General features: G+C 39.4%; 2 protein-coding genes and 1 pseudogene across 8 annotated transcripts in view; 2 read left to right on the top strand and 1 right to left on the bottom strand.

The window, feature by feature from the left end:
- ARID4A (AT-rich interaction domain 4A) overlaps positions 1 to 17404 on the bottom strand; it is a 70927-nt gene extending 53523 nt beyond the window's left edge. For 2 of the 3 annotated variants that reach the window (XM_032251183.1, XM_032251186.1), the window contains exons 1-7: positions 17266 to 17404; positions 16117 to 16179; positions 14240 to 14350; positions 10393 to 10458; positions 9309 to 9399; positions 2102 to 2181; positions 1918 to 2012 (exon numbers count right to left, since the gene is read on the bottom strand). In XM_032251183.1, the coding sequence (XP_032107074.1) occupies positions 1918 to 2012; positions 2102 to 2181; positions 9309 to 9399; positions 10393 to 10458; positions 14240 to 14350; positions 16117 to 16122 (449 nt within the window). In that variant the 5' untranslated portion in view covers positions 16123 to 16179; positions 17266 to 17404. Of the gene's footprint in view, positions 1 to 1917; positions 2013 to 2101; positions 2182 to 9308; positions 9400 to 10392; positions 10459 to 14239; positions 14351 to 16116; positions 16180 to 16280; positions 16639 to 17265 lie in introns of those variants that run through there. The other variant, XM_032251184.1, reaches the window with a different exon arrangement.
- LOC116532094 (junctophilin-2-like) overlaps positions 16638 to 23983 on the top strand; it is a 29387-nt gene continuing 22041 nt past the window's right edge. Inside the window, exons 1-2 of one of the 5 annotated variants that reach the window (XM_032251193.1) lie at positions 17610 to 18010; positions 19013 to 19067. In XM_032251193.1, coding sequence (XP_032107084.1) covers positions 17752 to 18010; positions 19013 to 19067 — 314 coding nt within the window. In that variant the 5' untranslated portion in view covers positions 17610 to 17751. The other 4 variants (XM_032251192.1, XR_004260709.1, XR_004260708.1 and 1 more) reach the window with 4 other exon arrangements.
- Positions 23141 to 23228, top strand: LOC116532189 (annotated as a pseudogene).

Raw genomic sequence — 23983 nt, 5'->3', positions numbered from 1 at the left:
GATCCTCAGAGGTCTTTTATCACTTTCTGGTTTGCAGCTTAAGAGTTATTTGACTTTGCCTTTAAAGATATTCATTATATACTCCCCAGCAGCAGTGAGTACATATCTAATACCTGGATCTTGGTTTCTAAATATTATTTCCCACTAAAAGAAATGAGAAACCCTTGTAGAAATGGCCAATTCCAGGGTTGGCGCAGGGAAAAATTAACATGAGCCTAGGATACCTTGTCATGTCAGAAGGTGAAAAAGTGCTCAAGAAATGGTGAGGCCATATCAAAAGAACATAAAAGCCATTTTGGAAAGGCTCCCTTGGCTAAATCTGGAACAACCTGAATTATAACCCATTAAGTAAAATTAGAATCCATAGTGCTAGGAAAAGAATTTCATTATAGCTAAATGATAACTAAAAAATGTAGCAAATAGAAAATTCAGCATTTTGCAATCTTTATTAATAACTGATTCAGGTAAGAATTATTAGTGGATGATAAAACCTGTGAATGGAAGTTTGACCTCGAATAGAATATTTAAATAGGCTCAAAGTATCTCCATGCAGGCTTATAAATTACAAAAGAAAAAACGGTAACTATAATAATTCTGAAGCGGAGAACTTTGGTAGACACCACCTTAACCAGGTCATCAAAGTTAGTATCACCAAGTTTGGGACAAACTGATAATACTTTTTGCTGTGATTTCCTTGAGCACACAACATCACTTATAGAGTATTACTGTCTAAAATGTATAACCTGAATCTAACAATGAGAAAACAATCCGACAAACCTGTATTTGGAAACAGGTTAAAAGACTACTGGCTTGTGTTCTTCAAAAATGTCAATGTCGTGGGGAAAAAAAAAAGACTACGGAACTTTTTCCAATTAAAGGAGACTTAACCACATAAACTAAATGCAATGCATGATCTTGAATTGGGTCCTGGAATCAGGGCAAGTGGGGGATACTATAAAGGCTATCATTGGAACAAGTGGTAAAGTTTGAAATATTAACCATATATTACGATAGTAGTCTATCAATGTTAAATTTTCTGAATTTGGTATTCATACTTTGGTTATGTAAGAGCATCTCCTTGTTCTTAAGCGTTAATTGATAAAGGGTCATGATGCTTGCCACTTGCTCTCAAATAGTTCAGCAAAATAAAATTATTATTATAAAATACGAAAATAATTACTATATATGTATAAAGAGGGAATCATAAAGCAAATGCGTTAAAAAATGTTAAAAACTGGTAAATCTAGATAGAGTATATAGACATTAGGCTGGGCACAGCGGCTCACACCTATAATCCCAGCACTTTGGGAGGCTGAGGTGGGCAAATCAATCACTTGAGGTCAGAAGTTCGAAACTAGCATGGCCAACATAGCGAAACCCTGTCTCTACTAAAAATATAAAAATTAGACGGGTGTGGTGGCAAGCCTGTAATCCCAACTACTTGGGAGGCTGAGGCAGGAGAATCACTTGAACCTGGAGGCAGAGGCTGCAGTGAGCTCAGATCGTGCCACTGTACTCCAGCTTGGGCAACACAATGAAACTCCATCTCAAAAAAAACCAAAAAAGAGTATACAGACTTTCATTGTATTATTCTTGCAATCTTTAAGTTTGAAATGTTTTTGAAACAAAAGATAAAAAACATATACTCATTTAAAATAGAAAAATCATCATATCAATTAAAAACTTTGGCAAAGTAACTTAAAACAAAAATAGTATTTTTGAAATAAGAGTTATCATCATTCCTGGGCAAATAATGGGAATAATTAAGATCAAGGTCGACTTGGGGTAAAATGTCTAACGTAAGAATACGAGATGCTATGGAAAGCTTACCCAAATGAATTTAGCCATTCCAGGAAAATCACTTGTTTAATGTTATAATAATTGTAATTATAATGATACCACATATGAAAAACTCACACAGGAAGAGAAGACCTCCTTCCTCTGTTTGTCTTCTTTGCAATTACTGGAGTTCCAAAATGCTCTGGATTTGTTAATGGAAGCTGGTCAAGTGTCTGTATAAGAAACAGATTAATTAAATCACATTTTACCTCTAGATCAGTACCAACAGTTTAATCCAAATAGTTCATCCATGTCACCCTACCTCACTCTCTGCAAAATGTCTCTCTCCTTTCAGACAAAGCGAGGTACGTCTCAATGTTCGCTCATCACCATCATCAAACACTATAATAAGCACAAGATATCGGAGAATTTATGCACACTAATGAAATAAAAACTTAAGCACGCAATGCTCTTATTATTATCAGAGCTTAATATTTGTAAGAACCATTATTTTAGTCATTTTACAAAACCCTTACAGTAAGCATATCATGCCATATTTTTCATTCCATAGATACCAAAAACACAGGTTAAATGGCTGCCCATAACTGCTTAAGTATCTCCAGTTGTTTCAGTAACCCCTTTTTTTTTGAGACCTAGTTTCACTTTGTCATCCAGGCTGGAGTGCAATGGCACGATCTTGGCTCACTGCAACCTCCGCCTCCCAAGTTCGAGTGACTGTCCTGCCTCAGCCTCTTGAATAGCTGGGATTACAGGCATGTGTCACCACACCCAGCTAATTTTGTATTTTTAGTAGAGACAGGGTTTCACCATGTTGGTGAAGCTGGTCTCCAACTCCTGATCTCAGATGATCCACCCATGTCGGCCTCCCAAAGTGCTGGGATTACAGGCGTGAGCCACCATGTCCGGCCTGTTTTTTTTATTTCTATCACTACAGAACCACCTTCTTAACCCATCAGCAACCTAGTCAAGCATAAATATTAAATTAACTGCAATCACAGAAGAATGAACAAAAACCTGATTTTAAAAAAAGTATTATGGATTTTTCCACTAAAGCTATCAATAGTGTACCCCTAATTTCCAGAAACTGACTCCTGGTGATGCTACTGAATTATTCTACTGCTTCTGATTATTTGCAGATAACCTACTACACATGTACTGGCTGCCAAATTCTAAAGTCATTAGATACGAGTTCTTTCTTTTGTTAGAAAAGGATATAAGTAGTTTATTTAAAAATATACATATTTTTTAATAAACCAGAGACAAGGTTTTCCTATTTTACCCAGGTTCATTTCAAACTCCTGGTCTCAAATGATCGCCCTGCCTCGGCCTCTGAAAGTGCATGGATTACAGGCATCTGCCACTGTACCCAGCTGAGTAATTAGAAATAAAGGTTGCAATAAGAAAAAGACAGACATGAAGCTTTTAGAGTAGGCGTGGTGGCTTATGCCTCTGGTCCCAGCTACTGGAGAGGTCAAAGTGGAATGACTGCTTAAACCAGGAAAACCAAGCTCAAGCATGGTTACTGAGCCATGACTGCGCCACTGGGTGACAGAGCAAAATCAAGACTCTGTCTCAAAAAAAAAAAAAAAGATATAAAGTCTTTTTAAAAAGAATCTTTAAAAAAAAAAACCATAATTACATAGATGCTTTCTCAAGTTTTTTACTTTTACTGCATATTTTTAAAAATCATACCACTTGGCAAGGCACAGTGACTCACACTTGTAATCCCAGCACTTTGGGAGGCTGAGGCAGGCGGATCACCTGAGACTGGGAGTTCAAGACCAGCCTGACCAACATGGAGAAACTCCATCTCTACTAAAAATACAAAATTAGCCAGGCATGGTGGCGCATGCCTTTAATCCCAGCCACTTGGGAGGCTGAGGCAGAAGAATTGCTTGAACCCGGGAGGTAGAGGTTGCAGTGAGTCAAGATCATGCCACTGTACTCCAGTCTGGGCAAGGAGGGTATCAAAAAAAAAAAAAAAAATACATATATATATATATATATATATATATAGTACTAATTTTCTTAATTCTAGATACTTTTCTATTGTAACAAAATAGGTTAGTATTAATTTTAAAAATTCTATATTACATTCGTTTAATATCTAAGAATCTTTTAGTTACCTATGAAATTACAATCCTGAATTATTTTCTTAAAAGGCTGCTTTATTAGCAAACACTTTGCCTTTAAATCCTACACTTACCTTTAATGAATAAGTTTTTCAAAAAGAAAATTATATAAAAGCTGGCCGGGCGCGGTGGCTCACGCCTGTAATCCCAGCACTTTGGGAGGCCGAGGCGGGTGGATCACGAGGTCAAGAGATCGAGACCATCCTGGTCAACACGGTGAAACCTCGTCTCTGCTAAAAATACAAAAAATTAGCTGGGCATGGTGGCATGTGCCTGTAATCCCAGTTACTCAGGAGGCTGAGGCAGGAGAATTGCCTGAACCCAGGAGGCGGAGGTTGCGGTGAGCCGAGATCACGCCATTGCACTCCAGCCTGGGTAACAAGAGCGAAACTCCGTCTCCAAAAAAAAAAAAAAAAAGAAAATTATATAAAAGCTTTCAACAGTTAAATATTTGTCTACTTCAATCAGTTCTCTCTGTTAGACTAAACATACCTAGCTTAGATTCTCTTACATGCAGGAGACAATGTGGAGAAAATTAAAAACTCCTGAAGCACGTACTCAAAGAACCATGATTCTACAAAAGCAGCTGTGCTATAAACAGTCAGTGATCCGGAAATTAATGACTAGCTGCAGGCATAACGACAGGTTAAAACACAACATCCTCCAATGATTACATCACTGATGTGCACTTGAGTAATAGTGCACTAAATATTTAATATAAAAAATTATGATTCATATAGTGTCAAGTCTAACAAACCACTGTTCTTTTAAAATTTTTAAATCATGAAATTATCACAAACCAAACAATGTAATTCTTGTCAGTACTAGTGTCTATGAGTATAAAATTTCAAAAAGAATAAAACCATAAAGGTTTTCACATTTTCTTAATGCTTATAATACCAAAGATGATGATACTAAACACACACGCATTTAAATGGAGGCATGAAGAAGGAAAATGCAAATGTAAGACCAACACTGCCAAATTTATATAACATGTTTTCCATAGTGTTTTATCATTAATCAATGGCAGCACTAAACCAAAATGTTCAATGAAAAATTTCAACAATTTCAACATTTCAAACAAAAAATTTCAGCAATTTTTGAATTTGAGCAATTCAAAAATTTCAACAATCACTTCAAAATAAAATCAGATTTTTAGAGGGGAAAATTCATTTCACTTCAATATACTTTATCATGGATAGAAATATTAAATACAAACAAAGGGATTTCTCAAAAGGGGATTATAATACAAACAACTATTTTACAGTTTTATATAGGAACCCTCCCAACTTTAAGTGAAAAAAAGAAAGAGTTTAAGATTTATTTATTTAGAGACAGTCTTGCTCTGTCGCTCAGGATGGAGTGCAGTAGTGGCATGATTTCAGCTCAACGCAACCTCTGCCTCCCGGGTTCAAGTGATTCTCGTGCCTCAGCTTCCCAAGTAGCTGGGACTACAGTCGCATATCACCAGACCCGGCTAACTTTTGTATCTTTAGTAGAGACAGAGTTTCATCATGTTGACCCGACTGGTCTCAAACTCCTGGCCTCAAATGTCCCGCCTACCTTGGCCTTCCAAAGTGTGGGATTACAGGTGTGAGCCACCGCACCCAGACTAAGATTTTTTTAATTCACAAAATTATACAAATATGTTTTTGAGTACTTTATAAATTCGTTAAATTATGTAATTTTTCAAGATTTTCTGAAAATTACAGATGTGAGCCACCACAACTGTAATCCTGGTGTTTTGGGAGGCCAAGGCAGGAGAATCCCTTGAGATCAGCAGTTGGAGACCAGCCTGGCCAACACAGTGAGACCTTGTCTTCACCAAAAAAAATTTAAAAATTAGCTGAGTGGGGTGATATGTGCCCGTAATCCTAACTGCTCCAGTGACTGAGGTAGGAGGATTATTTAAGCCCAGGAGTTCAAGGCTGCAGGGAGCTATGATTGCCACTGCAGTCCAGCCTGGGCAACAGAGTGAGACTCTGTTTCTATACAAAATTAATTTTTTTTATAAAACCAACATTATGAACTTATTAATCAAGATATCCTATCAATGAATAAACTATGGTACAAATAGTAGGAAGAGGAAATATTTCTATTGCTCAAAAATAAAAACAAAAACATCCCCTTGAGTTGGTGCTATTAATTGTTCAACATTAAAGGGGAGGCCAGGAGCAGTGGCTCATGCCTGTAATCCCAATGCTTTGGGAGGCTAAGGTGGTAGGATTGCTTGAGCCCAGGAATTTAGGGCTGCAGTGAACTATGAATAACAGTACAACTGTACAAAAGTCTGGGAAAGACCTTGTCTCTAAAAAAAACAGAGCAAGACCCTGTCTCTAAAACAAACAAACAAAAAACAAGAAATAAAGCATTAGAGGATAAACTATTACCAGATTTTTAAAAAATGGAGTCACACTATATCCATAATCTCTTTCAAAATTGATTAATAAAGTTTAACAGAAGGGAAATTGATACCTATTTATGTAAGAAGCAGTTAGGACTACAGGCACATACCACCACAGTATCACCGACTCTAATGATAACTTCAGATCACTAATGATCCTAACTCTTATTTGATCCAAACCAGCAATGTGGTATCCTCTTTTGTTTCATTTTTAATTATCTGACATAATTTCTGGTATCTCATGAAACCAAAAAAGGTCATGGAGGTCATAAACACTTGGAACAATTTTCTGATTATACTCACATAATACTTTGCTAGGAACTGGAAATCAAGAAAAATTCCAGAAAAGAGCAATTAAGCTCAATAGGTAGTAGGTACTCACTGAAAGAAAAATATGGGATGTTCATGACCCAAGAGGTTATACATTTCATTTTGCCATATTTTTAAACCAACTGGTAATTCAGGTCATTATACTCTGATCATTCTTTATGTGATCCACTTCCTTCAATATCTAAATGTTCTTTACAGCAGTGCTATGTTGAGTTTTCTGAATGGAACAGTGCCTTTCAAAATCTTTTCATGAATTTCCTTCATGCACATAAGCGCAAAAATCTTTAATATTTTGAATTTGTCTCCCAAATAAAACTGTTTCTCCCTATTTTTATAAGTGTGAACTATTTGCATCAGAATCACTGACACGCTTATTAAAACATTCTTGTTTTGCCATCCCCAGGCCTAGTAATTGGAGCGGCTTAAGGTCGTGAAATCCTCATTTTTCTAAGCAAGCACCAAGTGATTCTTATGTACACGAATGCTTGATACCTCAATTATACGCAATTAAGATGCTAAAGCTCTTTGAGAACAAGAATTATACAATTTCTTCTGTAATTATCCAACATAGAAAATCACCATAGAAAATGCTTAGTAGTGACTAGTTTTTAGAAACACTAAAATGCTACTCATGTAGAGGACAGGGGTTGCTATTCATAATTGAATAATTACTCTGGGATGAAGAAACCAGAATGAGAAAATCTCAAAAGTATTCCTTCTGTAGAGCATACACATTTTATCAGTAAAGCTTTACTGGTAATATGAGTATAACCTTTATAGTGAGTGCAATATTATTATCTGAATATGCATCATATATTTTCTGTTGATTCTACACACACCTGTAATTTTTATCAGGTCTTTAACAAAGCAAAGTTGTATTTACTTATTCTCTAAAAGTTAACATTAAGCTTAGTTTTTATTTGTTTTTTTGCGATAGAGTATCACTCTTGTTGCCCAGGCTAGAGTACAATGGCTCGATCTAGGCTCACTGCAACCTCAGCCTCCCAGGTTCAAGTGATTCTCCTGCCTCGGCCTCTTGAGAAGCCGGGATTACAGGCACCCACCACCAGCTACTTTTTGCATTTATAGTAGAGATGAGGTTTTGCCACGTTGGCCAGGCTGGTCTCAAACTCTTGACCTCAAGTGATCCACCCACCTCTGCCTCCTAAAGTGCTGGGATTACAGGTGCAAGCCACCATGCCCAGCTGCTTAGTTTTTACACATTTAACAAATATCAAAAGCCATAGCTAAGCTTCCTAAAAATACGTAGTTCAGAATAATAGCACCATTGTGAACCAACACCAAATTCTAGGAAGTCCACAAAGAATCAAAAGCTTAGAAAAAAGCAGTTACACACAGCAAATTGGTAGTACTAACAGAAGGCACAGGGTTAGAAACAGAAATTTTTAAGCAAAGCACAGTTCTTCACAACACTGAGCATCAACTGGATATGAATTATTTTTACCCAAAGCAACAAATCAAGTAAACTAAAAGTAAACCTAAATGATCGTTTCTTTTATATCTACAAGAAAATCACAAAATAACTACACCACTTAAACCAAGAAATAAGTATAAAAACCAACAATGCTATAGACTGGATGTTATCCACAGGATTTTGTAGTTTAAAAGTACTGAGTGAGAGAGATTTGGAAATGTTACCTAATGCTATTCTCATCAACATAATGACAGTAACTACTAAAGTACTACTTTTAGGTTTTAACTCACGTGTACTATGACACTTGTTGCTTCTTACTTTTAATACAGTAAAGCTATCTAAAGCCAGTATAAGCATATGCATGGAATGTTAAGAACACATTCATATTAGGAGCATCTGTTTCTTTCTTGAAAGCTGTTTTTTGTTTTGTTTTGCTTTTGAGACTGAGTCTCACTCTGTCGCCTAGGCTGGAATGCAGTGGCTCGATCTTGGCTCACTGCAACATCCGCCCCCCCGGGATCAAGCGATTCTCCTGCCTCAGCCTCCCAAGTAGCTGGGATTACAGGCACATATCACCATGCCTGGCTAATTTTTGTATTTTTAGCAGAGATGGCATTTCACCATGTTGGCCAGGCTGGTCTGAAACTTCTGACCTCAATTGATCCACCCACCTTGGCCTCCCAAAGTGCTGGGATTACAGGCATGAGCTACCATGCCTGGCCTTGAAAGCTGTTAATATGATCACCCACACTGCATCAAAAATCAAAAAGTAAGTTACAATCACCTAGTCTTGAAGCTACTATGGTCAGAATTTTTTAAATCTATAAATTGTCTGGCAACATCTACATTACCCTCATATAAAATATGTAGCAATACAATAAAGACTGCAACTGTGCAATTTTAATTGCAATTATAAAAAAAGTGATCGCAATAATGTGATCTAACTTTCTTGAAGAGAAACATCAAAATAACCTAAAACAAAAGTACATTCTTGGATGAAATAGACACAAGTGGCCAAGTTACTGTAAGAGATAATTATTTTTGTTACCTATGGGGGCATTCTTAGAATTTTAGCCAGCTATATCCAGTAAACTGACGGGAAATAATACATATTTCTCTGCCAACACAATGTTTCAGTGTATCCACAAACCACAGATATACGCAACCTTCAAATCAAATCTATGTGTTAAATTACTTAATTACTTACCTACAGTATACCAACTAGCATCTGTCAACTTGCTGATAATAGCTTCCTGAAAAGATCCATCAGATGTCCTTGTTTCAACAATAGCTCCCACCTAAAACATGAGTCCAAATTTCCTTACCAAATTTAAACAAATAAACCAAATCACTCCCACCAACCATATAATCTATGTAAGAAAAATAAATACCACACTTCTAATAATTCTATCTTACATGGTCTTAAATCTTTACCATTTATAGTACTTGTCTATTTATTATGCAATTTGAGTCCCAAAACACTTTGACAAAAGTTAGGTAGCTATTATGACCCCTACTTTACATAATGAAAACTGCAGTTCAGAAAGAGAAAAAAATTTGCAAAGTCCAGGATGAGAGCCCAGTCTCTTAAATCTTACTTCAGAGCTTTTCCACTGTATCACAGTGCCTTCAAGAAAATTAAATAGAATAACTGTGAAATTATAGGACAACCAAAATAGCCTCAATTTCCTTTCAAAGAAACACTGAATACTAGATTCAACATTTATATTTAAGGGACCTTTTAGATAAAGGTTCACCTGGAGAGAGAGAGATGGACCAGTCGACCTCCTTTCAGTTTCCAGACCTTTGCATATCAGATATTAACCAAAGTGGTACTGTGATACAACAGATTTATTATATAAACAAATGGCCAGAAATGGATGGAAAACATAATCTAGGTATTCATTAAATTGAATTAGAAAGTGAACATGGTTTACTTGGTAAATTAGAACAAGCAAAGTTTCAGGTTTATGATACTCAACTTAGAAGGCTAAACATCACCTCAGATACAGCAACAATGCGAAAAACGAAGTCAGGTATTCAGTGCAAGGATTCAAAACAAAAAGGTAGGTGAAAAACTCAACATGTTTATATATATTAAACTACCCTTCTAGAATATGTTTAGTATTCTAAAACTTAGAATATAGCTATTGCAATATTTAAACCCTTCATTTGGACTGTTTTCTGATTAACATTCTCATAAAATGTTAAATCTATGTAGAAATGTAAATTCAATAAATATGGTATAAATCTATGATTATTTTAGATTTTAAACTGTACAACATACATACTCTTAAAGGACCCTTTACTTGGTCATCTTGTACCAATTGTGTGGTATTATCCTGTTTCAGGAGTACCTGAAAAACATTTTGCAAAATAATTTGCATATTACTTTTAAAACATACATTTATAGTAACATTGTAACAATAAAGTCTCTAATTTATGCTTTCTTAGCACCCTGTGGCGACCTCTGCTATAAAACATATTACATTCTCTTAACTGTGAGCTGCTTGAGGGCTGAGTCCTCCCTTCACTGCTATATTCCCAACAGTTAGCAAGTGTGAATGCATATTACCAGTACTTAATAACTATTTACTGAATGAACTATATAATAATCTGTAGTGATTATTGAAAAAAAAAAAAACCTGCCTTTATTGCTTTTTATTAACAAGTCACAAAAGGTTCTGACTGTCACCAAGTACACAAAGAACAAAAAAAGAGGATCAAACTGTATTGCCTACATGCAAGGTAAACAAATTAAAACCAGAACTCTCATCCTTTATAAAGTAAAGCTTAACAATAATCATAATACGCAATGATATAAACAAGTGCTCCCTTCCACTACACATCTAAATACAGAGTTGGTTACTATGGTCCAAATAACAGATGGTCCAAATAAATTCAAAATCTAGGTAATGTACACATAAGACCTCCTAAAACAATCATTATATTAATTTTAAATAAATACGAGCCACAATACTAATAACAAATTTAAATTGTTAAAGAATCCCAAATAAATATAGAGTAATCAAATCCTACATAGCTGACATGGTAAAAAGACTATATGAAACAAAAAGAAGTGAATGTCAATTGGCAACTTATCATAATAAATACTTGAAGTTTCATCAAGAAAATTGAAATATAAAGTTTATAATAATCATAGATCCATCTAATTATCTACCCTACAAATCACACTCCTTTACTCAATGTTTCTCAAACTTTTTTTTTTTTAGACAGAGTCTCAACCTCCAATTCCCTAGCTTAAGCAATTCCCATGCCTCACCACTATGCCTGGCTAATTTTTTTTCTATTTTTAGTAGGGACAGGGTTTCAGCATTTTGGCCAGGCTGGTCTCAAACTTCTGGCCTCAAGTGATCTGCCCACACTGGCCTCCCAAAGTGCTGGGATTACAGGGCGTGACCCACCGTGCCCAGCCTGATTCTCAAACTTTTAACATGCATCAGAAATATTTACAGGCCTTATTAAAACACAATTACTGGATCTTACTCCCAGAGTTTCTGATGAAGTAAATCTAGAGTGGGGAAATTTTGCATTTGGAACAAGTTCCCAGGTTAAGGCTGATGCTGCTGGTCTAGGGCCACACTTTAGGCACCACTGCTCTAGATCATTCATTCATTCAACAAATTTTGAGTGTCCACTATATACCACTATTCTATGTGTTGGGCATAGAACAAGTCAGACGTTTCCTCCTTTTATGGTGCTTAATTCTGATAGGAAAACATCGGATATATAAGTGAATAAAGCAAACTGCAAACTGCAATATAGCATAATCTAATACCAATGACAATAACTGTATGACAAGCACAGTAAAACAATCTGGAAGACTGCATCAAATCTCTTTGGAGTCCTATCAAGGAGGACTTTCACAGTGTTCTATACCACTGCAGGATGAATACAGTTAACAATGCTATACTACATGGTTTCAAATGGTGGAGACCAGGATGCTGAATATTCCCAACACAAAGAAATGTAAAATGTTTGAGATGATGGATAAGCTAATTATCCTGACTTAATCACCATACATTATATGTAGCAAAACATAACTATGTAGCCCACGAATATGTAAAATTATTATTTGTCAACTGAAATAAAATTTTTTAAGGAGGAGGACTTCATAAACTATATTTATACCTCTATAATGTAAAAAATGTTTATAATAAGCATTGATTACTTTTTAAATTTAAGTATAAAGTAACAGAGACTATTAAAAATATATTCATATAAGAAAACTACTAGAAGGAATCACCAAAAAAAAAAAGTTATTCCCGAATAAAAGCATCTTAAAAAAATAATTTTTCTTTTTTTCTGAGACAGGGTCTGGCCCTGTCATCCAGGCTGGAGTGCAGTCACACCACCACAGCTCACTGCAGCCCTGACCTCCCAGGCTCAAGCAATCCTCCCATCTCAGCCTCCAGAGCAGCTGGGACCACAGATGCCTACACCACCTAATTTTATAATTTTTATTTTTGAACAGGCAAGATCTCACTACGTTGCCCATGCTGGTCTTGAATTCCTTGGCTCAAGTAATCCTCCCTCCTCAGATTTCCCAACTGCTGGGATTACAGGTGTGAGCCACCTCACACAGCCAAATATATATACTGTATATATTTTTAAGTCAGTTTCCCTCTGCCATCCAGGCTGGAGTGCAGTGGTGGAACTTCAGCTCACTGCAACTTCCATCCCCCAGGTTCAAGTGATTCTCTTGCCTCAGGCTCCTGAATAGCTGGGAATACAGGTGTGCACCACCATACTCAGTTAATTTTTTGAGACAGAGTCTTGCTCTGTTGCCCAGGCTGAAGTGCTATGGTACCATCTCAGCTCACTGCAACCTCCACCTCCTGGATTCAAGTGATTCTCTTGCCTCAGCCTCCTGAGTAGCTGGGATTACAGGCACCTGCCACCACAGCCAGCTAATTCTTGTATTTTTGTAGAGACGGGGTTTCATCATGTTGGTCAGGCTGGTCTTGAACTCCTGATCTCATGTGATCCACCCATCTTGGCCTCTCAAAGTCCTAGGATTACAAGCATGAGCCACCACGCCCAGTCTAATTTTTGCATTTTTAGTAGAGAGAGGTTTTCGCCATGTTGGCCAAGCCTGCTCACTTGGCCCTCCTTCAGTGCTGGGATTATGCCCAGCCCAAAGTTAACTTCTTAAATGCTTTTTTACACTATCTTAAAAACATAATTCCCATTGTATTTGTATTGTCTTAAACACCGAAATTGTTTCTACCTGAACATTATAAGAGGGGAGAAAATAGATTACAGTCCAAGTATGCTCCCACAAATAGTTAAGATCCAAATGACAGAAAATATCATTAGCATCGTATTTTGGTGGTAGCATTTTGTTGGTGGTAGCATTTTGGAATAATTTCCCTTTTTGAGGGTGTTTTTTTTTTTTTTTTTTTTGGAGCTGGAGTTTCACTCTTGTCAGCCAGGCTGGAGTGTAATGGCATGATCTTGGCTCACTGCAACCTACGCCTCCCAGGTTCAAGGGACTCTCTTGCCTCAGCCCCTCGAGTAGCTGGGATTACAGACATGGGCCACCACATTGGCTAATTTTGTATTTTTAGACACACTTTCTCCATGTTGGTCTGGCTGGTCTTGAACTCTCAACCTCAGGTGATCCGCCTGCCTCAGCCTCCCAAGTCCTGGGATTACATGAGCCACCACACCTAGCTTTTTTTTTTTTTTTTTTTGAAATGGGAGACTCGCTCTGTTGCCAGGCTGCAGTGCAGCTGTGTGATCTCGGCTTGCCGCAACCTCCTCCTCCCAGGTTCCAACGATTCTCCTGCCTCAGTCTCAAGTAGCTGAGACTACAGGCACAGGCCACCACGCCTAGCTAATTTTTTTGTATTTTTAGTAGAGACAGGGTTTCACCATGTTGGCCAGGATGGTCTTGATCTCTTGACCTTGTGATCTGTCGGCTTCAACCTCCCTAAGTGCTGGGATTACAGGCGTGAGCCACCAGCCAAGTTCTTTATTTCTCAATTTTTAATGTGCTTTTCCTGTAAGTTTAGTATCTTCATATAATGACTCAATAAAATGCTGATTTGCAGTCTCTCCCCAACTTTCTTAAATCTAGAGTTAATAAAACTATTGCATAAAAACAGATATTACCTTAACTTTCACCAGCCTTTTCACAGTCTTAATCTTTGCCTCACAGAAGGCACCTCGGTACTTGGCACTGACATCAGTTCCCACTGTCAGGTAGGCAGGCTCATCCGCCGCCTGGTGAAAAGAACATAAACTGTGAATGTCATTACTACCTCTCCCTACTCCAACCTCGAGTCTCATTAAAAGATTGTGTTTGAAGCATTAAGAATATTTAAATAACTTATTAGTATCACTGAAAATTTGAAAATACCCTAAAGCAAACACTTGATTAGCAACCCTTTATTTTATATACTGATGTCCCGATATGATAAAATGTTTTAAAGTTGTAATTCAAAATTATCAGTGACGAAATACAATGTTTTTTCTCCAGATACAAAATTTTTCAAAAATTCTACTATTTATATAAGCAGAAAAATAAGACAAGAAAATATTTCATATTACACATATCATAAAATTAAGTTATTCATTTATAGCCTCCTGAAAATAAGTTTTTTAAATAATTATATATTAAAAAATTTAATAAATTTATTTAATTTCAAATTAAAATAAATACTGCTACTTAAACTAACACTAAAAATAGATTAATTGTTCATTGACATAGCTATATAAAGGTAACATCTTTTCATAAGGAGAGTATAATTGGGAAAATTCATTGGCTAAAAGCTGCATTTGAAAGGTTTTAAGTTTGAATTCAGCCAATGAATGCAGATATGAATCCATGGCTCAAGACTTGTAGACATAACTAGTTTACCACACTAATCTTCTTAGTATAAAAATATAAGCACTAATAAACATCTACTTTTAGCAAACGGACATGATCAGAATGATACATCGAAAGATGTGAGAAATTTCACTCTACCACTCATTTTAATCTTAACGGTAACAGGATGATTGTTATCTCAATCTGTCATTTCACCTTTTTTTTTTTTCCCCCAGAAGTTAAAGTGTATCCATACAAGTTCAACTTAACATTGTTAAATGCAAAGGTAACAGTGTATACTTTGGAGATACGTTTTTAAGTAGAAAATGTTTTTTTGTTTTCCAATAAGTTTTCCCAAGTAATATTAAAGAAAGTTAAACAGTCATTTACTTCGAGAAAATAGAAAGCCATGAGAAAGTTTGGGAAAATGCTGTGTTTCAGAGCTTAATATACCGAAACAGTAAATAAGACAGGAATTAGGTACGTTTTAAAGTAAGTGCATTTACAAGAAATACAAATTGAATAGGAATGCTTTTGGCAAATAAAAATCTGACCTGAAACATTCAACGGCCACAGCATTCAAGAATGTTATATGAGATCCTTTCCCTTTAACCATCCACATACTGTTATCTGCAGTCATTCTCAGTAGAATATGCATTTTTTTAGGGTCAGTATATGTTTTTAAATATTTACTGTACAGATTTAACTAAAACTATAATATAGTTCAACTTCAAATATTTTATCCACATGAGTTCACTAAACACACAGAAGAAATGATACCTTCATTACTTAATCCACATATTCTTTCTCTTAGAAAATCACATTGGCACTGGGGAAGAAAAAAATTTTCAAAAAATCCCCCAAAGAACCAAAGCAGGACAAAAGCTTTACTTCTGCAAAGGTTGCTGCCAATACAGGAAGTGTTTAAAAATACTATCCTAATGGACAACAACTGAAAGGCTGCAGCAGCCTTTCCGAAGTGCTGCTACAGAGAGGGCCCAAACTCCGCATTTAGACACACAGATCATTTCTCACCCATTCAACACATCCTCCTTTGCCGAAACTGCTGCTCAGTAGGGACATCAATTTTGAGTAGCAAACAAATGACATTCCAAGGCACTAGTCTCACGACTGGCAGTGTCCAGGGCGCGTGGATCGGGGCAGTGTTGACTCCACTTACCTTCATTTTTGTTGGTGATCTGTGGGGTTCCAGCTCAGCGAGCTATCTTTGCAGTCGCCAGAACTACGGGGAGGGGGAAAGACCGGCACAGAATCAGTCAACTGCGGGGAGCGACCAAAGGAAAGAAAGTAAACAAACGTCAGCGGGCGGGGCAGAATTGTCACCGGTCAAGGGACAAGACCCCTCTCCGAGGGCAGACGCAGGATCTGAAGGGGCAGCTAGAACCCTAGGCGCGCCAAAGAGCAGCCCGTTCCGCCCCGGAGCTCGCCAGCGGCCCACCGCGCCCCCGCCTCGATGGCCACTTGGACCCGGAATGCTCAACTCGGAGCTCCAGGACAGATAGCTCGGGAAAAGGGCAAGGCGCCGTTCGGGCTTCCCCAGGTCCCCCGCGGAGGCGACCGCCAAGCCTCCGCTCCGCTGTCCCCCGGATACCCCGACTTCGGCCCGCGCCCCGCCTCCGCCGCTCGGCCCCCTTGGCCAGCCCCGGGCCCGCGGTGGCGGCAGCGGAGTGTCACGGCGCCATTGCTCTCGTTTCTTCGCTCTGCACCATGTCAGGAAGGAGAAGCGCTCCTTCACCCGAAGGGGCAGGGGCCGCGGCCTTCAGCCGGGAGCCGCCAAAGCCTCGGGAGAACCGCGCGGGGGAGGGGGCGGGGGGCGGAGGGAGGAGGAGGGGAGGTGGCCCGGACTGGGTGTGGGAGGGGAGGGGAACCGCACCGCAGCAGCCGCCGCCTCCTCCCCGCGCCCGCCTCAACTTTTTGTACAGCCCAGAGAGATATCAGCCCCCGGCCCCTCCAGTCCTGCCACGGACTCCGCAGGGGTGGAAGGGCCGCAGAGTTGGGGGACGGCTCCTCCAAGCAGCCCGCTTCTACCGCGCGGAAGCAAACTTAGCGGCGCAGCCAGCCCCACAGCCATTTTCCCGGGAACCCGGGGAAGCGGACGAGGAGGCGGCTGCAGCGGCGGCGGCGGTTCCCGCAGTTCCTGCCGCTTCTCCACGGCTGGCCCCTTCCCTTGCGCTAGCCGCACCACTTGCCTAGCATCCCTCTCCCCACCTCCAAAGCTTCCAACTGCACCGGGACCCCGGGCAGCAGCAGCAGCTGCTACTGCCGCTTCGTCCATTCAGTATCCCCCGATTCCCCTCTCCCCACCTACCAACTGCGGGTGAAGTGCGCGCTGTCAGCTCCAGAGTCCTCCGCCCCTCTGACCTCCGTGGGCCCCCGTCCGGGCAGCACCACTCCCGGCCGCGGCGACAGTTCCTGCGCCCGGTTCCCCACTCGCCCCGATTTACTGCCACAATCCACCAAATAACAAGCTGTTGAGCCGACTCGCTTCTACACGAACTCCTATTGGCTGTTCATGACGCCGAAGAGCTTCGGATAGGACCTCGCTACCTGCTGTCCTCATTGGATGTAGCTCTGAAACTTCATGGATTGGTGCGAAAAACAGCAGGTAGGACATCTTCCACTTATGATTGGTTTTTTCTGAAGACCAACGTTATTGGAGAGTTGGTTATTGAGTAAGCAAGTCCTGAGAATTGATTGGTAGACACGACTCCGGATGTGCTTGACTGGACACTGATTGGTGAATTGAGGGGTCAGGAAGAGCAGTTCGGCACGAGGATTGGCGGCGGAGTGTCCCATGGAAACGGAACCCAGAATTGCAGCCAGGGGCTTGCACGGGGGCGGGGCAGTGTCTTTCCCAGGCGCCTGCGCCAAACCAGCTTCCCGGCGCCATTTTGTCTCGGCAGCTGTGGCCGCAGCTCCATCGCGTTTTAGGTTTCTGGCGAGAGGGAAACGGAGTTTTCATTTGGTAGATTCGTTTTTCTGCGGCAGCCATGCACCGTTTCCTCCAGGACAGCACCTAGTCTTGGACGGAGGAGTCTCAGAGCTGTCAAAAGGTCAGTTGGAGGCTGTGGTTGTCCGATTGACTGGGGGGGATGGCGCAGCTCTAGCGACACCGGCACCGGAAGTAAGGGGGCCGCGGGCAGCCATGGTTTCAAGTCAGTTCTTGGCGACGGGGTGGGGAGAAGGGGTGGGATGAAAGGGGGCGAGGCTTCCTCTCCCGCCGAGAGAAAGAGAGGTGGTGGAGAGAGAAACCTCTTTTTTGGAGGTGATCATTTGGGCTCTCGAGAATGTGAGAGATTTTCTGGATCCTGTCCCTCTCTGAGTTTCTGTCTTTGGAAATGCATTTCGGGGACTTGCCATATTCTCCACCTGTTTGGCACCAGCTGTGGGAGCCTCTTAATTAAGACAGCGAAGAAGTGGTTCTTAAAAACATCCTGGGAGAGAGCTTTCCGCGTGCGCCTCGCGCGATAAAGCTGTGAGGAAACTGGAGAAAGCGCTGGCTTTCTGGATGCTGAGGCGTTTACTTGCCAGCGCAGACGCTGCTTCTGTAACCTTAGTAGACAAGCGTGTGTGTCACTCCGCACGAGGCTTATGCTACTTTTTGAAAGGAAACTGATTTTGTAGGACTGAAAACAGACACAAGGACGTCCCAGATAAGATAGACGTTGATCTTGTTTTGTTAACATCTTGTGTTTTGTTCAGTGAAACAGACACATATTTTTAAATAGGGAAATTGGAGTATAAATTAACTAGTTTTATAGAACGGAATGATTTTTTTAAATGTGACTATTGTCAGTAATACCCACATGGACTAAATTTTCTCAGTAAGAAAACGTCTTAGCAGAATCAGTTTTTTATTTATAACAGGGATTTTACTCAAAAGTATTCATTAAGAAAGTGAACTGTATGTTGGTATTTCTAGTGCGTGACCTAATCATACTGGATAGATCCTAATAATTACCCTGAATACCTGTTTTAAACCGTACTGCTATATTGGTGGCGCTCAAGACTAGAAAATGGTTGTGTGACTTAATAATTACTGGGGTTTTTGGCAGTTGTGCTGAAGAAAACAGAACATCTCAGTGGCAAATATCTCAAGGCATTACTGAGGTGAGTCATAATGTCTGTAAAAATCTTTAGAATTACGGGGGACCACCTGGAAAAACTTTCTGTGGATTAGCAGAGGAATACTAGAATGGACGAAAAGTAGTTCAGAGATGTTTTGTTTGTTCAGATTCAAATGAGTCTATATAATTAGCTTCCTGGTGTAATATTTTAGAATGAAATCCCAAAATCAGGACATCCTTGCGGATTTGTTTACCCATTTATGTGGTTCTCATTTCTGGATTTCGAAGCACCTAATGTTTTTATCATAAAACATGCACATTTCAGTGGCTCACGCCTGTAATACCAGCACTTGGGGAGGCCGAGGCGGGTGGATCACCTGAGGTCAGGAGTTCGACACTAGCCTGACCAACATAGTGAAACCTCTTGTCTACCAAAAATACAAAAAATTAGCTGGGCGGGATGGTGGGCACCTGTAATCCCAGCTACTCGAGAGGCTGAGGCAGGAGAATCACTTGAACCCTTGAAGCCGAGGTTGCGGTGAGCTGAGATCGCGCCATTGCATTCCAGCCTGGGCAACAAGAGCAAGACAACGTCTCACAAAAAAAAAAAAATGCATATTTTTGTGATACCCATCCTGCGTATTTAAAAATTTCTCATGTAAAGATCTTGTAAATAGGAGTGTTGAGGGGTGAAACAGTTTTTTAGAAGACCTTCTAAAACAATGTATTACTGAACTTTCCAGGGAGTAAGCATCCGAAATTCCACTATCAAAGTTTAAACTTTTATTATCTAATCCAAATAATGCATGGACATTTGGATATTACTAAAAAGCCCAAAACTATCTTGCAAAAGATAGTTACAGTTTAAACTGTAGTTATATGTTACACAAAAGGCTTTGTCTTTCGTGGTTTTGTTTTAGAAAATATTCTAGTTTTGCTCATTTTCTTACCATCTATTTTTGTTTATAGACATTGGGAACATTGAAAATATTTTGTCATAAAGCATCTTTTATGCCTTCATAGTGTTTTGTGGGATAAATACACCGTAATTTATGTAACCCGCTTATTTTTATGTAACGGCAGTAATATGTCAGTGAATATACTTGCACATGTTTTGCAAAATATTGTGTCTAAGAAGGTTGTTGCAGAAATAATTGTGGTTTTTGCATTACTGGCACTTGCCATTTGATGTTGGACTACATTGTTAAATAAACGTGGATATGTTATACATCATTTTAATGGGCATTTCTTTTTTTTTTTTTAGTAATGACTTACTACTTGCTGTTTATTTCATGTTCATTTTATTTATTTATATATTTATTTTGAGGTGGAGTCTCGCTCTGTCACCGAGGCTGGAGTGCAGTGGCATGATCTGGGTTCACTGGAACCTCCGTCTCCCGGTTCAAGTGATTCTCGTTGTCTCAGCCTCCCGAGTAGCTGGGACTACTGGCGTGTGCTACCATGCCCAGCTAATTTTTTGTGTATTTAGTAGAGACAGGGTTTCACTGTGTTAGCCGGGATGGCCTTGATCTCCTGACCTCATGATCTGCCCACCTCAGCCTTCCAAAGTGGTGGTATTACAGGCATGAGCCCCCTCGCCTGGCCTGCTTGTTTATTTTAGACCATGAAAATGATGCTAGACAAAAAGCACATTTGAGCAGTTTTCTTATTTGAGTTCAAAATGGGTCAAAGCAGCAGAGACACCTTACAACATGAGCAGTGCATTTTGGCTCAGGAACTGTTAATGAACGTACAGTGCAGGGGTGGTTCAAGAAGTTTTGCAAAGAGGAGGAGAGCCATGAAGATGAGAAGCTTAGTGGCTAGCTGTCAGAAGTTGGTAACTGCCAGTTGAGAGCAATCAGCAAAGCTGATCCTCTTACAACTATTTGAGATGTTGCCAAAGAACTCAATGTGGACCATCTATAGTCATTCAGCATTTAAAGTAAATTGAAAAGTGAAAAAGCTTGATAAGTGAGTGCCTGTTATTTGCCCTTATTCTATACAACCACAAATCATTTCTTGATCAGATCGTGAAGTACAAGAAAAAGTGGATTTTATATGACAACCGGGGATGGCCAGCTCAGTGGATGGGCTGAGAATATGCTCCAAAGCACTTCCCAAAGCCAAACTTGCACCAAAAAAAGGTCATAGTCACTGCTTGGTGGTCTGCTGCTGGTCTGATCCACGGAGGAAACCATTACATCTGAGAAGTATGCTCAGCAAATTGATGAGATGCACCCAAAACTTGGCAACACTTGCAGTCAGCATTGGCCAACAAAAAGAGGCCGGCCCAATTCTTCATGGCAATGCCTGTCCACATGTTGCACAACCAATGCTTCAGAAGTTGAACAAATCAGGTTATGATGTTTTGTCTCATCTGCCATATTTACCTGACCTCTCTAACCGACTACCACTTCTTCAAGCATCACAACACCTTTTTGCAGGAAAAAACTTCCATAACTAGCAGGATGCAGAAAATGCTTTCCCCAGAATTCATCAAATCCTGAAGCACAGATTTCTACACTACAGGAATAAACAAACTTAAAATTGTGTTGATTGTAATGGTTCCTATTTTGATTAATAAAAATGTATTTGAGCTTAGTTACAATGATTTAAAATTCATGGTCTGAAACTGCAGTTACTTTTGGACCAGTGTAGATGCTGAATTTTAGATGCTGAAATTTCTAGGCATCTAAATCTTTTACATCCCTGATTATTTTTGGAATAATCTCCCAGAAGTGGAAATACAAGGCTGAAGGCCTGATGTGGTGGCTGAATCCTGTAATCCCAGCACTTTGGGAGGCCGAGGCAAGTGGATGGCTTGAGCCCAGTATTTCAGGACCAACCTGGGCAACGTAGTGAAACCTGCTGTCTGCAAACAATGCAAGAATCAGCCAGCGGGGTGACATGCACCTGTGATTGCCAGCTGAGAGGCTGAGGTGGGGCAATCACCTGAGTCCCGGGAGGTCAAGGCTGCAGTGTGCTGTGATCGTGCTACTAAACTCCAGCCTGGGCAACAGTTGAGACTTGGTCTCTCTCGTGCGTGTGTGTGTGTGTGTGTGTATGTATTATATATTTAAGGCTAGGGATGCTTATACAGTAGTGTATCAAAAAGCTTTTTTTACTGCATTTAACATTTGTTGTCCTTTTCATTACTGTCTCCCCACCCTATTTTCTGGTTTTTCTTTAGCTTTATTTTTGAACATTCTCTCTTGGACCTCTGTTTCTTCAAGTAGAAATATCACAGACTTTAAGTTACACATACCATAAAATACATGAGAATTTTTCTTGGACCCTAGGATTTATTTTTAAACTTTATATATTTTTTTCACTTTAGGTGAGCATTTGTACAGTGAAACATTTTGCTACACAGAAGTGATGTTTAGGAATACTAACAACAAATTATTTTTATGGTCTAGTTAGTTGAATTTAACTGCTTCATTTTTCCTTGTAGCCTTTTCTAAAGTTTCCCATTCTTGTGTGCATTCATTCCTCAGTGCTTTGGTAGCCTGATAATAAAGACGTGTGTCTCACCACACTTTCTTTGCATTTGTTTGACTCTTCCCAAATTTGAAACTTTGTTCCCAGAAAGCAGCAACTGTTTTATTTAATCACTGTTGCGTTCCCTCACTTCTGTAGATGCCGCTTCTGAATCTGTATGCATATTTGTATATAAAATGTGAAATAAGCCAATTTACATCTTTTGGTTTCTTGGGGTTTTTTTCCTTTTTTCTTTCTTTTTTTCCCTTTGTTGTGTTGTTTTGTTTTTGAGGCAGGATCTCTGTCACCCAGGCTGGAATGCAATGGCATGATCCTAGCTCATTGTAGCCTCAAACTTATGGGCTCAAGGGATCCTCCTACTTTGGCCTCACAAGTAGCTGGGACTGCAGGTGTGCACCATCAGGCCCAGCTAATTTTTTTTTTTTTTTTAGTTGCCCAGGCTTGTTTTTCATTGTAATGTCTTTTAACAATAATTCTTTCCTGAAAATTAATGTTTCACAGATGCTGTTTTAACCTTAAATTTTTAAAATATTCCAAATACTTAGTTTAATATTGAATTGATTTGTAATTGATAATGAAATGTAGATTTAGATGACCAAGAAGACTGTATCATGTTCGCTTTGGCAGCTCACCTACTAAAATTGGAACGATACAGAGATTAGCATGGCCTCTGTGCAAGGATGACATAGGAAGCATTTCTTTTAAAAATAAAAAATTAAAGCCAAGTGCGGTGACTCACTCCTGTAATCCCAGCACTTTGAGAGGCTGAGGTGGGCATTCGAGACCAGCCTGACCAACATGGAGAAACCCTGTCTCTACTAAAAAATACAAAATTAACCGGGTGTGGTGACATATGACTGTAATCCCAGCTACTTGGGAGTCTGAGGGAGGAGAATCACTTGAATCCAGGAAGCGGAGGTTGCAATCAGCCGAGATCGCACCATTGCACTCCAGACTGGGGAACAAGAGCGAAACTTTGTCTCTAAATAAATAAATTAAAAGCATGGAATATATCAAGAGTATTAGTTTTTTTGGGCTTCTTTTTATTCCCCAATCCTTTTTTAAGTATTTTATAATATCTCGATGTTAACTATAGATGAATATTAGTAGTTACCAGATAATGTCTTGGGTATAAAGCAATAAAATTATGATATAATTGTATTTTTGTAACCTATTAGTTCAATGAGCCCAAGCTAATAGGAGTCATAATTACCAACTTTTTAATGTTTCTGTGACATAAAGCTATATTGAAGAATGTTTTATTTCTTTGATCAAGAGTTTGAGAATACGTAATTGGCTTCCCAATGTGGTATTTTAGACTGAAATCTCAAAATTAGCACATCCTTATAGATTTGTCTGCCCATTCATGTGGCTCCCGGTTTTGAGTACTTGATATTTTCATCCCAGAACACCGTGAACATGTTTGTGATTTTTTTTTTAATTATTCTTATCAACGAG

The sequence above is a fragment of the Sapajus apella genome, unplaced genomic scaffold, assembly GCF_009761245.1.
Source record: "Sapajus apella isolate SASKATOON/1434 unplaced genomic scaffold, GSC_monkey_1.0 scaffold74, whole genome shotgun sequence".
In the NCBI taxonomy this organism is placed as follows: Eukaryota; Metazoa; Chordata; class Mammalia; order Primates; family Cebidae; genus Sapajus; species Sapajus apella.
This window is presented reverse-complemented; position numbering and strand designations above follow the sequence as displayed.